The 17,712-nt window shown below is 42.6% G+C and overlaps 1 protein-coding gene across 2 annotated transcripts in view; it reads right to left on the bottom strand.

The window, feature by feature from the left end:
- Positions 1–538: 538 nt before the first annotated feature.
- MITF (melanocyte inducing transcription factor) overlaps positions 539–17,712 on the bottom strand; it is a 99,514-nt gene continuing 82,340 nt past the window's right edge. For both annotated transcript variants that reach the window (XM_066557999.1, XM_066557998.1), the window contains 6 exons: positions 17,041–17,136; positions 11,446–11,563; positions 8,903–8,959; positions 7,848–7,923; positions 6,606–6,753; positions 539–4,534 (listed from right to left, as the gene is read on the bottom strand). In XM_066557999.1, the coding sequence (XP_066414096.1) occupies positions 4,133–4,534; positions 6,606–6,753; positions 7,848–7,923; positions 8,903–8,959; positions 11,446–11,563; positions 17,041–17,136 (897 nt within the window). In that variant the 3' untranslated portion in view covers positions 539–4,132. The remainder of the gene's footprint in view (positions 4,535–6,605; positions 6,754–7,847; positions 7,924–8,902; positions 8,960–11,445; positions 11,564–17,040; positions 17,137–17,712) is intronic.

Below are 17,712 nucleotides of genomic sequence, written 5' to 3' on the forward strand. Positions count from 1 at the left end.
ATGTTGGCTGAGAGGAGGTTTGGGAGGAGTGAGCAGAGAGGGGATGGGGATCCTACCATGCACAGCTGAAGAAGGGGTGAGGTGCTCCTGTGTAGGACTGCTGGGCACAGGTGACCTTGCAGGAGTGACAGCACGGCAAAGGGGGGCAGGTACCCCCAGGCCTCACAGAGCCCATGACCTGATGAGCTCCAAGGGGCAGGGAGGGAGGGAGGCAAATGACATGAGCCCATGGGAGGGGGCTGTGTTAAATAAAACCCACCTGGTTTATTCCTTACTCTGGACCACAAGCTCTGGTTCTTTCTACTTTGGCAGGTAATTGCAAAGCCCAGGTGGGATCTGGTCTGCAGCTTCATTCCCCTGAGTGATTGCCACAAACACAACTGGACAGCTCTGGTGGAACCAAGGATGCCAACCAACACCAGGTCAGGGACATGGACACATCCATGGCCAAGTCACAGACACAGAAGCACTGCAGGGACTTCAGATGCACAGGAAAACAAGATCCACTCACATGGAAAACGAGGGACTTACACAGATGTATGTGAAAAACCAAATGCTTTAATCCATCTATCAAGAACAACAGTTCAAATTATTTCATTGGATACATTAATATTGATCCATAATTTACAGTGCTATGGACCATACACAAATTATTGCTGCAGTCAACAGCAGATGAATATCAACATTACAGTACCAAGCATCATAGCAAGAGGCAGTAATTAATGTCACTTTTTCAAGAAATATAGGTATTTATACTATTATCAACATCAGCTTCCCCCCCAGTGCATTTTATGTCAAACAACATAAATGTAAGTGCATTATTTTGTGCTTTGTGCTTTCCTTATGTACCTTCTTTTTGCTTTTACAGGTTGTAAGAGTTAAATATTGCTTTATAGGCCAAAAGCAGTAAAGAAGAACTTCTCATGGTACTCTGCACATCCCTGCCTGTTGCATGGCTTTGGCAAAGTGAGAATTGGTCGTTTCCCCACCCACCTGCTCAGGGAAGCCACCACTGCCCAGCGTCACACACGTCACTGTCACCAGACTGGGCAACAACTTCTGTCCATCTCACTCCACCCAGCCCATGCCAAACCATTCCTGTGACTGCTGCCTCTGTCCCCCGCCACCAACCCCTCCAAAATGTCACAGCCACACCCTCCACCATGCTCAAACAGGTAAAGACACCTCCCATTAGCACCCACTGGGGGCCTGTGTCTCCTAGAGGTGTCCCCACTGCAGTGTCACCATTCCAAGTGTGGACAGGCTCAGAGGAGGGCTGTAACCTATGGAAACACAGGGGGAAGAGTGAGCAGGGCATGGCCAAGTTATGTGTTACCCCAGAAAACACAAGGTATGGGAGCACACAACACAGCTGCTGCAGCCACAGAGACTTCTGCCAGGGAATCCAACTCTTGATGGAATGGTTGGCCTTGAATCCTAACTCACCTCCACACAGCCAGAAATCAGAAGTCACGGCTGTCAGCGAGTACCAGTGGTTTCACATAAGCTTGAAAAATATTCATATACCAGTCTAGACTTGAATTTCTGAATGCCCAAGGCAGGCACCAAACCGAAAGCCTCATTCAGTACATTCAGTGGTTCTCAGTTACTACACTCCAGCATGCACACCCTGATTTGTTGTACCAACACTGCAGAGCTGCCCCATTCTTTGGGGAAGGGCAACACAGCCCTGTGTTACAGCTACAACCATTTTTTACAGATTTTCCCACCTGTCACCCCAGCCAAACAGCAGCATCAGAAGCTTGTACCCCCACACTTGACTCAAGAGCTATGGCACAGCTGCCTTGCAGGGACTGGAGGCATTTCCTGCCCCAGGACCATGGTGGCAACAGCACATCCTGCAGCCTCCTGGTCCTGCCTGGGCCAGAGCTTCTCTACCCTAGGAAAGACACATTCCCAAAAGCTGTGTGGGCTGAGGGGGAGAGGCATCACTACAACCCAACTCCAGCTCCTCCTTCAAGAACTACAAAAGAAAAGAAAAAAAGCCACAACCCCGTGGTTGCATCAACGCTAACACATCGCTCAAGCGGGAAGGGAGGGCTGGACACAGCCACGGGAAGAGTGACAGGAACACAGACCCCGAGTTCCACAGCCCTGCAGAGCCTGAGCCCCTGTGCTGGGAGCACAGCTGCCAGGCAGGGGACACCAGGAGCCCTTGCCCCCATTCCATAGCAGGGAATCCTCCTAGGGAAATGTCTGGAAAGAGGGCTCAGCGCTGTGGGAACTGCCATCACTACCCCCAGCCACCCTGTCCTACCCAGTTCACATTTGGTTTCTGAACACCACCTGCTGAGCCCAAGGTTTCCTTGGAAAGCTGGCCAAACTGGCACTCAAGTTACTCACCGTTGCACCCATCCTACGTAATTTCCAGTGTAGCACAAAGGAGAAAGGGAAGCTCTGGTTTTCTATCCGTAGGCACCATGCTACACCTCAAGGCCCTACACACCACCACCCCAAAGCTCTGTCTACGCCACACTTCAGTCAGTGCTAGTCGAGGAAGACTACAACTAGAGTTTAAGGCACTTCATTCTGAACGAGCTACGCCTGCCAGTCAGCTGTAGGCTGCCGTGGAGAACTCCATTCCCTCGAACACCACCTGTCTGTCACCTCCGTGGAACACCTAGGCTGGATATAATACAAGGAAAACTACCGTTATTGCATAGGACTACACTTGAGTAGATAATGCACCAAACTACTTTTACAACATGGTTGCATGTTAAAAATTAATAACATTGTTATCAAGTAACAGTTATTTGCAGATACAGTAATTTACTCTTTTTTTTTTTGTTGTTTTTTTTTTCTCTTATGTCAGCCCCAGTGCTGAAATAGAACACGAATTGCTCTAACGGGTATATTAACTACATAGTTATGTTTCCAAGCATAATACTACTTTTTTTCTGTATCACTAAAAATAAATATGTAAGTTCAGTTTCTCTACAGAGTTGTTTTATTACCTAATCTAAATTTTTACTCTACCTTAAATGCGTTTAAAAACATTTTCAAAGTGAGACTGTAATATACAAAATATTCTCAAAATCTCTCTTAAAACACAGAACCCTGCATAAAAGCTTCCTTTCAAGTGTTTACAAAGAACGCAGAAAACTTCCAATGAGTTTTAAAAATGTCAAAAAATCGCTGCAATATTAAGAGGCAAAAATCTTACAAATGAAATACAAATAAATTTAAAACAAAAAGTTGAGGATAACTAAGGAATCCATGCAAATCAAAAGAAACTGTACAATGCAATTAAAAAAAAAAATAAAGCCAATTAGATATGTACAACATAATGTGCCCAGCTATAATATGCATAATTTTTTTTGTCCAAAGAGTGTATCCCAACTTACAGTGCTCCTGCTTGCTTTGCCATTGACAAAGCCACCCATGTGTGTCACAAAACAAAATAAAAATTTAAGAGGAAAAACTTGAACCATGATCAAAAGGAAAACCCAAATCAGCTCAGAGTAAAATTAAACAATACTCTGAGACACTCATATCTCCCTGCAGTTTCAGCAACAGCATTTTATATCACAATCAACACAATCAGGATGTCTTAACACTTGGGTTTAGTTTCTTTTCTGAGTGAAGTCAGGCGGGTATTTTCCCTAAACACCTGTCATGTAAGACCAACATTTGAGGGACACTGTATCTTTAAGGCAGCACTATTCAATTAATACAATTACAAATTGGACTTTTGTTGTTGTTGTTGTTTCTTTACATTCTTAAACTTTACATTTTGTTTCCAAGTAAATAGGTTGCATTTACAATCCTACAATTGCCCCCTCCCCCCCAGTAGAAACAGACTCTTCATCTGTAATTCTATTGCTTTGAGTAGATTTGACCAGTTCAAAGTTCTTGGCGAATCCAGTTCACAGATTCTGTACATATGCTGTACAATATTTTGGAGGCATTGGTAGTTTTAAAATAGAATATACAAGTTTCTTCACAAAAATTCTAAAAAAAATTCTATATATATAATATATACACACACGCACACACACTGATGAAGCACGAGGGGAAAAAAAAAAAATCAAAAAAATTCTACAAAAGGGTAAATTATTTCATCTACTGATCAAAGAACCAAAGCAGTTTATGAAAGGTGTGCCAACAGGTGCTAACAGGCATGGTCAGTGTCCTCCATGCTCACGCTGCTCCGCCTGCTACTTGTCTTTGATGCCCCAGGAGACACGGAGGAGAGCAGTGGGTCAGTCACTCCCACGGGGGACAGCGTATCGTCCATCAGGATGTCTTCCAGTTTGGATCCCATTTTGGCAGGAACGCCGTAGGTGCCAGCTGGTTCAGTCACGTTCCCCAGGTTGTCACTGAAGGTGATGGTGCCGTCAGTGAGGTCCAGGGTGGTGGTGCAGGACAGGTCTGTGTGGTGTGGCATCATCTCCTGGGTGCAGTTGTCCAGCACAGGCTCCTGTTTGATGACCCTGTTGACCATGTCAGGGGAGCAAAGGCCTGTGGAGGGGACAAGGGACAGTCCGTGTGCCCGGGCTTGCATCTCAAGCTCCTGTGAAGGAGAAAAAGGGGCAAATTTAAAGAAAATCTGGAAATAAAATCTGTTGTCTTATGCTCGTCTCGCAGCTTCCAGTTTCCTTCTCCTGTACACATTTCCTCCCTTTCCCATAGTGACAAGGGCTTGTACCTTGCACACTCCAGCCCTGCAGATTTTCACCTGAACAGCAGAGTCTTGAAGAGGTGGGTGAACACCATCCCACACAGGCCCTTCACACTCCTCCTCAGCACCTAGACCAGAGCCAAAACCCAGAGCCCTGCAGCACAGACATGTTCCCCTGAGGCTTCTTCTCAAACCAGTGCCAGATAGGCAGGTTTGCCATCAGGTAGGGTGAGGAAAACATTTAAAAATAGGAAAAAAAAAAAAAAGAACTAGCAAAAGCATGTGTTTTTAGTAATTTTTAAAAAGTCATATGTGAAGGCACAGCATGTCTATGTGATCCTTATCAATCCCTGTTGAGACTCTGGAGGGGACATTTCTCACTCTACAAGTCTGGCAGAGCTGGAAGAGGTCAATCAAAACTGAGCAACAACACTATTCCTGTGCAGAAAAAATCACAAGGAAGTCACAGGAAGGTTTCAGACTTCACACAGAGCCAGGATTCTTCAAATTTCCATGAAAAGTTTAAATCCCACCTTCACATTTAATCATACAGAAACGCTCTCTCACAAATACATCAGCAAAAGAGACATTTTGTTTCTACTTCTGCATTATACTAGGCAATCACAATCTCTGTTGTGATTGTGCTGTTTCTGGATATTCCTGTCACTGAGGCTGATTATTACCCTTTTCCATCATTTCCAGGCTGAAACAAGCTTGTAATGGCACACTGCAGGATCGAGGAGAAGGTGGAATGAGCAAGCACTTGTTCCATCAGCTAATGTGCCAGAACCAGGAGTTTCTTATTCCATGATTAATCAGAATCAACACAAAAAGGAAAATACACACTTGAGGTTATTTGCTGCCAGATGTATTGCCCATTATTCAAGGGTCTGGGTTTTATGGTATTTTGATTGAAGGAGCCAGAGCAGATGGGTAATACAAAGCAAGATGAAAGATGTTTGAGAAGTGATTTCACTTAGCTTTGAAACACCATTGCCTGATGCTGCTCTGTGGAAGGCTTGTGTGTTTTTATCATCTCATTCTAGCAGCAGATTGCTCAACCAAGTACAAAACTGTGCTGAGGCTCAACTTGACCTGTTCTATTTTAAAGCTGTTTACTTCCACACTTGACTCTCAGGTATTTGCAGCTTCATTATCTCCCTGGTGGATTATCTGGGGTGTTGAGGGGTCTCCTGGCAGGCTGCAGCTGCATGCAGAGCTCAGCTGTTCGTGCTGCAGGGGAGCAGCAACACGAGGATATCTGGGATATCACTGTCTCCATGTTAGGTGTCCTTACACCCAGTTCTGGTGCACTTTAATTACCCTTCTATAGAGAGGGGTGGCTGTCCAGAAAAAAAAACCCTGTATTGGCATCAAGATTAAGGTTTCCTATCCAGCTTGAGGTGAAGACGAAGGAATTAGTTAGAGAAATGGAGTTTTCACCCTTCCATTTCTGTGTAGCTCAGAACACTGAGAACCTGGGTGAATCTAACAAGGCAACAACCCACAGAGAAAACATATTCATGCCACCTACTGCTTTTCAGTGCTGAGAACTGTTGTACAGTTCTACAGACTGCAAGCAGCAGGGAAGACTCCTAAAGAGCTGAACTTAATTTTGTGACTATCAACAACTACATGATACATGAAGTCCCAATGCCTTAGGCCTGGCAAACAGAAGAATATATTACTATATAAATGTTTTTGATTGTACGGTTTGGAACTAGCACTGGCCATGGTAGAACAAAAACAGACCACTCATAAGTGCTTCTACTAGAGTGTTAGGATTCTTTTTTTTTTTTTAAGATATTTTTGGCTTTTTCTGGAAAAATCTCTGCAGATTTCTCAGCACTGCCTGCCATTAATTTAAACTCTGGTTCCTTCTAACTCACACCCCACAAGCCACCACTATTTGCAATCACACGCTGCAACACCAAGAGCATTTGCAGCTCATTTCTCAGCAAACCTGTATTCTGAGCAGCAGGTGCCTGTTGGCATGCTCCAGCTTCTTCTGCCTGTTCTCCAGCTCCTTGGTGCGCTGCTGTTCCCTCTGCAGCTTGCGGATGTAATCCACCGACGCCTTCAGGATCGTTCCCTTGTTCCAGCGCATGTCACTTTGGAAGGACACAAAAGGCCGAGGTAAGGCTCTGTCTCACAGCTGTTCCCTTCACACCTGTACCTGTGACTGCTCCTTATCCACACATAACACCCAGCTGCTATTTAGTGCAGGTTTGTGGATGCTGAAGGCGTTTGCAGTGCACTAGAGGGGGCTGGAGCACAGCCCTTGGGAAGCGCGTTTGCTTCAGAGAGAGAGAGAGAGAGGCTGCTGCATCACCATCTCCTCACATCATCTCACTTTCTCTAAATGGGCAAAAAACATCTTACTGCAGCCTGTCAGAGAAAAAATCCACCTAAAAGAACCAAAGCAGTGTGTCCTGGAGGTTGGTACTAAGACATATTGTCTTGCTGGCCTTGGAGGAGGCTGCAGAGCCTCTTTGCAGAGTAACTGTGAAGTTGCTCCACAAGCAAGTGCCTCAAAATACTGGAAAATCTCCCCAAAATCATCACAGGGCATTGATTTAAGTGGACTTTCAAATTTCAGAGCAAGGAAGATTCCTTGCTACTGAATCAGCATTGAGAAAGTGTAAATACAAGCTAAAAGCACCAAAATCATTGTAGAATTATCACAAAGAACATCTGGGAAATTACAGCAAACACTGACAAATTATCAGTGAACAAGCACAGAGTTATGCTCTTTATTTTCCTTCTTTTTCTCCTTTGGAGGGAAGGGGAATGGATGGCTTCCCAGATAAACTGCCCTCCATTTTCACTGAAACAGGGACCGGTTCTGTCTTGTCAAGCTGTAACATCTAAATTAATTAAAAGAATCACTTAGCAAGACCTGCAGCCATCTAAGCAGCCAGACCAGAATAAGGTTTCCCATCCTCACAACTCTGGTAAGACAGTCAGTGACTGCAAGCACCAAAGCCCAGATTAGAGACAAAAATAATCTAATTAATACCCACACAAGCAGGTTCCAAAAGGGGAAAAATTAACCCCTCAAAAAAAAAAATCTTCAAAAAATATAATGGGATCTTTCAAGCATTTCTGCTGTCACAGAGTGCTAAGAGCAAGTAGAAAATATAGGAATTTGGGGGTTTTTTTTACCTCCTCCTTCCCCCAGTCTCCCTGGGCATGTTGTACTTACGGGTCATTTGACTTGGGTATCAAGGTGCCCAGTTCTTTTATACGATCATTAATATTGAATCTTCTTCTTCTTTCAACTTTAGGAAAAACAGCACAAATGTTACAAGTAATATTCACACTTAATCACAACTTATCTATTTTTTTTTCAAAGATTTCTTTAAGTGCCACTGAAATGTATGCCTGAAGCTTAAAATCCAGTGATAATTTATTTTGCTCTCCTACACATGGACTAAGACAGAAGTTCTGTCTATACTGTATATTTTGGGACTGCAGAGTTTAACTGAGACTAAAAATCAGAATGACTGATTCTAGGGATAAGGTTCACAGACAAATTCAGAGACAAATATTCAGAGGCTCAAGGAAATCCCAAGACAGAAAAAAGGACAAAAGGCACAGTCTCTTTTTTCAAGTAGTCTTCCATGTGCAACATTTTGAGGATCCAAAAGTCAAATTTAAATACCAATTCTCCTGCATTACCTTTTCATGCTATGGAAAAGGCTTCTGAGTGGCTCAAGGCAGGAAACAGTTCCTTTTTTCTACTACTATAAAGTATAAAAAGAAAAATTATGGATCCTTTAATAAGTCATAAGATGCTCATTATTTTAAACCACTTTTTTCCAATTTGGAAATACAAGCTCCTTTCAAAAATAAAATTTGTAAAATTGTCATACTGAGGACCCATTTGTTGTTTAAAGTTACAAATTGACCACATATCTAATATTTTTGAAAAAAATTAAAATTAAAAAAGCAAAATTGTGCAAGGTGGATTTTGTAAAAGCAATTGGGTCACATGTTGAACCCAGCAATTCCATTGATAACAACCACTCATTCACTTGCTTTATTGAAAATAAATAAAAATACAGTTACAATTCAGTAGTAGATATAAGGACACATTTTTCAAGAATTTGAGATATTTGATCTATGGGCATAACACAATGATCTAGTGCTTTATACTATGTGTAGTACCTCATCCAGATTTAAAATACCAGTATTTGAACGTTTAATACTGAAAATCATTTTGAGAATTGGTGCAAAATGTGAGGAACCAAAACTTACTCAAGTTGTGATTGTCCTTCTTTTGCCTCTCCTTAGCCAACGCTCTCGCTTCCGACTCTGTAGGAAAAACACACGTGTGCATGTGAATGAGGGAATCAGAATTAAAACAATTCAATCACAGCCTTTCAGCCTGTGAAATGCCTGCACAGGAAGCCTGATGGGTATTTGTCACACCAATCATTACCCCCATTCCAAGGAGCAAGAAGGGCTTGTGGATGCCAAAACACAAGGCTGGGACTGAGCTTCACCTCTGCACCTGTGGAGCATCTCTTCCCACACTTCCCAGAGTGACTCCCATGATGGGAACGTTTCCCACGGAGGCCCTGACTCAGCAAGGGATCCGAGGACAACAAAGTGCTGAAATCCAGCATAGCTTCTACGTGTGCACACCTATTCCAGGGGAGCTGAGCCACGGGAACAGCATGCCCAGGGCATTGCTGCCTGCTCAGGATGTGACACAGGCAGGACACACAGGCTCTGCTCACCCACATTAAGGCTGCATCCTTCTGTGGCACGTGCACACACACCACCACAGCACTCAAGGGATCACTTAAGGGACCTGTTAAGAATAGTGTATTTTCTAGCTATGCTAACTGTTTCTATTATATGAAGAAAAAAAAAAAGGTGAAAAATTTAACACTTTTCCTAGCAATAAAGTTGCAAAACAATGGTTCTTGCTTGGGGAAAAGCAAAAAAGAAAGTAATGGCAGTCATGCTGTGCAGAATTTTTCTCCTCAACTCAGAACTGCCCTTCACCTTGCTCCACACACTTAGTATCTATCTTTAGTATTCTAATATTATCGCTATTATATTCTACAATAATAACATAATTATTAACTTCAGGATGCAATAGTTCAGGCAACAGCACAACTAAATTTCTTCTTTTCAGTTTTCATTTGGTCCTAAGTTTCTCAAGCAATTTCAAGTATTTTATCTTTGCTTTACCCCTTTTCATTTTTTTAAAAGGTGAGGTCATTATCCTTGCCCCATTGCATTCAAATCCCCAAACCAGCAAGCACTTTGCAGTTCCTTTATTACACATTCCATTGTGAAAATAATCCCTCACTGTAGCCAATAAGTTTCTTTCCTGTATTACTTTGTTTTGATCAGAAAAAGACTCATCTAAATAAATTCAGGTAAGCGTAGCATATAGACATTAAACTTAGTTCTGTTTTGATGTATTGAGGACTTCAGTAAGACCACTTCACTCACAATTTCCCCTCTCTTTCTGCCTTCTTGGCCTGAAGCCTGACACAAGCACCTGCAGAAAATCCACCAGTCTGCACATCCAAGCTGGGCTGAGCTTGCAGCCTACAGCCCCTGGAACTTTCTATACTTGGGGCAACAAAACTGCCTGTAATGCAGGACTTTGAGTAGCTCTCCTCCCTTCCCACCCTCCTCTTGCATAGTTCCATCTCTGTACAAGCTTTGCTTTTTCCTAGCAGCCACAAATCACTGCGTGCTCTGTGTGTCTTTTTTTTTGGTGCTGAGTTCAAATTCTGTGTTGTCCTATAAATGCAAATATCTGCTGGCTCAGAGAGGTGGCATTTCCTCCTGGCCTATTAAAACTGCTCTGCTTAATCTAATTTCTGCCCAGAACCTGCTTTGCAACTGAGTCAGCCTGTGAGTTTTCACAACAGAAACCCAGAAAGATGACAGACAAAAAAGAAACCAGACCCCTACCCTACTGCATGGTCAGTGACTCCCTGCTGGGCTTAAGAACAGGCATTTCTGAGCATTAATGATTTTGCCATCAGTTCTAGAGTGGATCTTCATTTGTTCAGCCTACACACAACCATTCTTTGTATTTGTACCCTATGTGTGGTTATATCCTTCCAAGTGAGCAGAAATAAAAAATGCCCGCAAATATGAAACTTATTATTTCCTTCAAACTATCTTGCTCCTGTACACATGTGCTTGAGAAAAAGGTTTTTAGTGTCCCACTCTCCTGCCCCTGCCTCCCACAGCTTGTTCAGAGCATCGCTGCAGGAACTGGCATAAAATTTTAAGGAACATTTCATTTTAATTTAGTGATGCATATTCATGGATCACAGAATGGCTTGGGTAGGAAGGGACCTTAAAGATCATCAAATTCCAATCCCCCAAGTGCCTAATTTTACATTTTAAAGGATCTACATGCCCAGACTTCACATCATAACAGGTTATTTGTTCATTACTGCCCTCCCCTACTGAAGTAAAGCCCCAATGTGCATCATTCCTCAACATGAATCCCACAGAGACTCCAGATGTGAAGTTGTTAAAGTTTGGTGTTGATAGAGCAAACAGTAAGCCCAAACTAGAAAACAGCTCTGGAAAAGGTGCATGGAAGCTTCCTAGAACACAACACAGTGCAGGTGTGACTGTAACAATTAAGGACTTTATATGAACTTGTGACAGTGAACACACACGCACCCACACATGAACACAGGGTGAAAGTAACTGTTCATCCATACATTCTTTCTCATAATCACAGAAATTATGTCCAGTATCACCCGAATTAAAGTGATACTATTACTCCAAGGTGGTATTTTAGATGTATTTACCTGTGAGCTCCCTTTTTATATTAGGAAGATTAGCTGGACATGAGTTGCTGATGTTTAGTCCTGGAGGAGGCATGCTCTGGTTGCCATAAAGGTCAATCAAATTGCCAGACACAGGCAGCTGGAAAAGATAAACAAGGAAAAGGATCATTTGGTTTGCCTTTATGAATGCCTTTGTACAGAAGAAGAGTCAGGATATGCTAAGTAATCTGTGCTCTTTTCCATGTGCAAACAGAGCCTGCAAGAAGGTCAGCAAAATCCACAGATATTCATGGGTATGAGGGATAAAACATCTACACTGGGAAAATTCTATTCTTTCTCCTCAGAAGTATGCAGACTTAAAATATTAAGAGGTAACAGAAGAAGTAAAATGCTGATGATATTGCTGCACTGCTGCTCCTTATTTTTCACTAAAATTATTACATCTATATCCCTTAAACTTCTCTCACATCTCAAAGAGCCTACAGAACTCTCCCAGAGAAACCCCCCACTTTTTCCATGGATATGTGAGTGGAAGCACTTTGCAAGTTGTCACATGCTGGAAGAAGAACACTGTATTAATTAATCACATTTTTCATGTGATTTGAAAGCTACCTACACAGAAAACATTTCAGTTTACTTTGTTTTTTGCCTTATATAACAAGAACGCACACCAGTAGGAGGAAGATTATTTTTACAGTAAGTTTCCTCAATTGCTTGTTCACTCTGCTGTGTTTGTTTAGGTATTTAAACAAGTAGATTTATACAGAAATAGGACAGTATTTCAACAAGATCTATCAAAGCTATCCCTTTATATTGAAACATATTTAAAGAAGCTTGCAATTATCCTGAATGGATTATTTTACCCATCTCTTCTTTGGTTTTGAAAAGACAGGTATAAAACACTCAGGTGTCTTATCTGAGTGGCAACACTAATCATCACTGCTGCAAAGAAAACCAATCCCTCCAAGACACTGATCCTGCAGAGATTAACTCAGGTATTAACTTTACACCCATGTAAATAATGCCGGTGAATACAATGCAGTGAGTCACAGCCAGGACTATTAAACTCCTACTGATGGGCCTTGCCAGACTGGGACCCAAGAAAATTTCTCTGCCATATGGAAGCAGATTAAACAGGAGTGGATATGTAAAGTACCACCAGCTAGAAGCCATGCTGATGGTTGTTGAGAACAACTACACAACCAAAGTCCCCTGGCTCAAACTTTAACAGACAGAGGAATAAATGTAACTGAATTCTCACTATGAGTCAGCCTTATTGAAAAAGAAAAAAAGGAAAAAAAGGAAGATCTAACAGTGCTGCTCAGGTCACAGCTGTGCTGGTTGTGACCTGCCCACATTAGTGCCACTCAATCTCACTGCTCTACAAGGCTGACCCTTGTGTCTTTGGGTCCCCCAAACACATCCCTGACACCGACACAGCAAGAGTGTCACACACCCTTCTGACTTGGATGTGCTTGAACTATTCATGCTCCTAAGCATGGGCAGAGCACAAAGACCTTGTTTATAGCCCAAGGACTTGAAGTTCATAACCAGACATGTGAAATCTAATTAGGAACTTCAGGGAATTTAAAAATAAAAAAGATTTTTTGTTAGAAATCTCAAAACTGGCATCTCAAATCCTGGGTTAAGCAACCAGGTTGTAATGAAACATGGAGAACACTGAGCTGCTTTCCCTACTGCAACATGGACCCTGATTGTTACAACAGTTTGTGATTGGTTTTTTTTCCCCAAAGGAGTCAAACACTGAGCCAGATTTCCATGTCAATAAACAGGACCAGTGTGAGCAATGATCACAAAAGGGGACAGAGAAGACAGGCAGCAGCTGCTGAACGTGCACATGTGCATGGCTGCTAAAGCTGTCCACAGGAATGCTTATCAGAGAAATTCACATTAGGGGGAGGGAGATGCCAACAATCTCCACTTATATCAGTGATCCATGAGCAAAAGACTGATCAGCTCCTTTCGTTGACCACTTAAACTCCAGCATCCAAACTCCACAGGTCAAAGCTTCAGTTGTAACATTTTCCTACACATGGTCCATGCTCAGTATGAGTCCTGAGAGGCCTCTTCTCCAGGATGGCTGCAGGTCACATCTCTAGTACTAAGTTACAATAATTCCTTTCCAAAAACATGAAGTGCATGCAACACTCTGGGCCGTGTCACATAAAATACCTGCAGCTAAAGATAAGTTAAAATTGAGGCACATCCTCAGTTCTCAATTTTATAACAGCTCCCAGAGGAATAAAATCAGTTGACTAAGGTAAATCCAATAATAATTTGTGCAGGGTTTAGGGAATTGGGAAAGGGCAGAGGACCCCTGTGCTGAGGGCATTGGTTTAAGATGAACAAGACAGCAGCATGGTGAGCACACAAAAGTAGCCACTAGACTTAAATGGGGCAAAAAAAGCCCAAAAGGAATTTATTATGTGCCCACTGCAGTGACACCCGGGCATTTATTTCAATTGTTTCTTATTTGAAGAAACCGGGAAAAAATACACATTGTTGGCAAACATTTTGGCTCTAAGACAGTCGAGCCTTTCACCACCATGCTCAAGTACAAGAAGGGGAGAATGTCAAAACTTCCACAGCCATTTCATAGGGAAGCTGGAGTCTCAAACTTGAGAAAGACATGGAATTTTCTGGAGCTAAGGAAGCTCCTTCCCTCTCTTCTTCAAATTCTAGCATGTTTCCAACCTAAATATGGTTTTCCTTACAGCTTTCTTAGCTATTTCTGGCTAAGAAGGAATTAAAATGCAGCATCAGCCAGATCATCCACCTTTACTCTTCCAAAAAGTAAATGAAGGAAGGGTGGCTTATGCCAGGTTTTGCATGTTATCTTCATTGAAACAGCATGGTTGAAAATGCTTTCACTTGGGAGATTTCACAATTCAAGGTCCTGGCATCACATATTGCACAAACACCAAGTAAAATAAATTAAAATCTTCCTATCACTCTGCTTCTGCTTCTTTCTTTTTTTTTTCCCTAATAATGGCTTTTATATAACAGAAATTTGAAATATGGTAATTATGACTGCAGATTCATCATAGTGTACATTCATGGGAGTCTGAGGCTTTCATTTCTCCTCCACTACTCCAACAAAACAAGCACCCACATTCTGTCTAAAATCACTGAGACATCAGCTGTATGATAACAAGGCTGTTTCTAAGGTACCAGTACACACTGGATGGGCTCTGCACCCCAGCTCATGCAGCCCACAATGTATTGTGATGTTCCCTGACCTACAACCATCAGCCCCTGTAACAAAACTCCTCTTCTGTGGAGTTTAAATTCCAGAAGAAAGCCACATTTAGAAGTGGAGCTGTACCTATTCACAGAGCTTTCCACGCCAGGCTCTGGCTGGAGTTGATTAGCTGGATGAATTAATTGTTATCTCCACAAGAGCACTTTGCACAGTACTCAGTAATTCAATTAGCAGGTGACATCTAGGCAGAAAACCTTCTCTATAAACTAGTTACCATTTTGTGATACTTTCCACCACAGATACTATTCCACTCTCACAAACAGTTGACTGCAATGGGCCATTTTCAATTCAAGGTACTTGGAAACTCCCTTAGCTTGCCCTGCACAGAAATCTCTGATTTTGCTTATCAATTAAGTACTGTTACCAACTGTAACAAACTGGTCCTTTTGTTCTTTGTTGGTTATGGAACAACAACTGCCTTTGTCACAGACTCAGCACAGCTATTTATAGCCTGTGTCTCTTTAGAGACCATTTCCTCTCTTGATTTCTCCTACCTCAACTTAGCTCAGTCAGTAGGCATTAATTCATTATTAATAAAATGTTGCATGTTTTAAGAGCTAAGTCCTGTCCCAAAAGAAAAGTGTCTGGCTTGGTTTTTTTTTTTCCCTAAACCAATTGTTGAGAAACATGGTTCAAGCTTCATCTCTTCAGGATTGGTACTATGCTGATTTAGAGACTGAAATATTTTCCTCCAGTTATTTAAACTTATCAGTAAAGAATTCTTAATTTCACTGTTTCATATCCTCATTTTTCAGACTTCACCACACAGAGTGGGAAAATTCTGAAATTCCACAGTAAATGTGGATCAAACAGTCTTTACAAGGCTTCTTGCCATGCACCAAGCATAGCAAAGCACAGGAGGGATGCAGACTACCCTAAACAATGACTACAGAGGCTCCTTGCACCAAAAGAGAGCAGAGTATTCTTCTATCCCTGTCTGGGAGCAAAGAGCCACTCTGGGGTCCCTGTGAAATGAGAAAAGAAGAACAGCATGAAGATATTCAAGCCTCTTCTGAATTAATGTGTCCCAATCCAATGGAACTTCAGAGAAAGGACTCCAGAAGAACCTCATCCCTCAATGGAAAAAAAAAAAAAAAGATAAATTGAAAAACAGATTAACTTTTTGAAAGCTATCTTTTGTCAGCTTCTTGAGGTTTTTTCTCAAATTCCAGGACAGCTGCACTTTGCAAGTCATCTTAGATTAAAGGCAAATTTATTCTCCCCAGCAGGACCGTGCAGCTCTTTCCCCGTGTGCTCAAAGGGCACCATTTAGAGAGGGAAGCTGGTGGGACGCTGCCTGCGTCATCCACCACGTCCCTGAGAGGGCTGTGGGAATCTGTGGGAGCACAGGACCAGGTTAACATGACATCAGACAGCTACTGTCAGCAAATGCAAACCTATGCCACAAAATCAATGCTCTGTGGTAAGCTGCAAATTCTGGCACCAGATGAAACAGAAACAGACGCCAGCACTGGCAGACATCTACTCAGCCAGATCTAACAGCACTTAAGCCTAAGGCAAAAAATTCACTGGAGCTACCCTCCACAGAAGATCAAAATCAGATTATGCCAGAAGTATGATTATATTAATTCTCAAAGCAATGTGAACCAAAGCAGAAGAGCCACTTGGAGGACACCTGTGCTTTCCCTCAGTGCTTTCTGCACCTCTATGTTCTTGGCTTTTATCACAGGTTTCTCACATCCCGTGCCTTGTTCAGTTTTCAATCTTCTTTCTTCCTTCCCTTTTGTTTGTTTGGAAGATTGCTTTTTTAATTATTTTTTTTTCCTCCTGCTAAATTCTGTAACATCTTTGCTGACATCTAGCTGGGGACTTCTCCCCACCTGAAATCAGGCAGAGATAAAGCTGTGATGTTAGAGATAACAGAAAGTGTCTCTGGATAGAGATGCTAACACACAGCAGACAATTTCTTACTTGAATATGACAACATTCAGGAACCTGGGATGGCAGAGGTTCCTTCTTTTCTGAAGACAAGTATAAAGTCCATGACAATCTTCAACATCAGTGGGGATGAGCTACTCCTGGTAGCACAGTTTACTCCTCTGCTTCAATACTCTTACCACTGACTTAGAAATAAGAAAAGAAAAATTGTCCTTTGTATTCTTTCCTCCTGACTCCAGCTTGTATTTTTAAATTCACATTTTTCATTGCAACTGTATCACCTTAAACTCTTCAAAGGAAATCTAATTACTCTCTGTAGAACAATGCAATAACTACTTAATTGCAAAGAAGAAAAGTCCTGCTGCAGTTTTGCTTCCTCTCAAGGAAAACCAGTTAGACTTAACAGGGAAACCAGAAGGAAAGGCCCATTGTACCGTGTTTGCCATTTGCAGGGCTGGGTCCACCAAGCCGAGGATTTCTTCATTATAACTGGACTCCAAGCTAATGATGTCATCAATCACATCATCCATCTGTAGCAGAGAGGTGCACAAAGAGAAACAGGACAGTTATCAGAATCACAGGGACACACAAAGCACTCCAGAGGTGCCTGTGCAGCTGGGCAATCCCTCAGCTGTGACTCCTGCTGTCCAGGCAGGACACTCAGCTCATGGCAGGGCTGAGGATTCATGGTCCAACCCCCTCCTCCCACCAGCAGGTCCCCTGCACCTCCTGCCCACGGCCACACAGCTCCTCCTGCAGCAGTGGAGGAGGAAGCTGCCTGTGGAATAAGTGACTCTAAGGACATGATTCCCTCTCCCCACTGCAGCACTGCTGCCTCCCCTCCATAAAATGGGACAAAAACCTGGGCACAGGCAGAACACCGAGCCCTGGACACTTGCAGGGAAGGAGAGGGAGCAAAGATTTGCTGCTGGCCCCCAGCAGCAGAATCCATTGGATTTGTGTGTCACACACCCTCCCAGGAAGCACCACCCAGGGGAAGCTCAGAGCTGATTTTAGGTGGTACAAAACACCTTTTTTCAGTGGCTGGGCTGGAAGGTGCCTCCATAAGCTCCTGCACAGGCAGGAGGAAACAGCCCTTCACAGCA

The sequence above is a fragment of the Molothrus aeneus genome, chromosome 12 (genome assembly GCF_037042795.1).
Source record: "Molothrus aeneus isolate 106 chromosome 12, BPBGC_Maene_1.0, whole genome shotgun sequence".
In the NCBI taxonomy this organism is placed as follows: Eukaryota; Metazoa; Chordata; class Aves; order Passeriformes; family Icteridae; genus Molothrus; species Molothrus aeneus.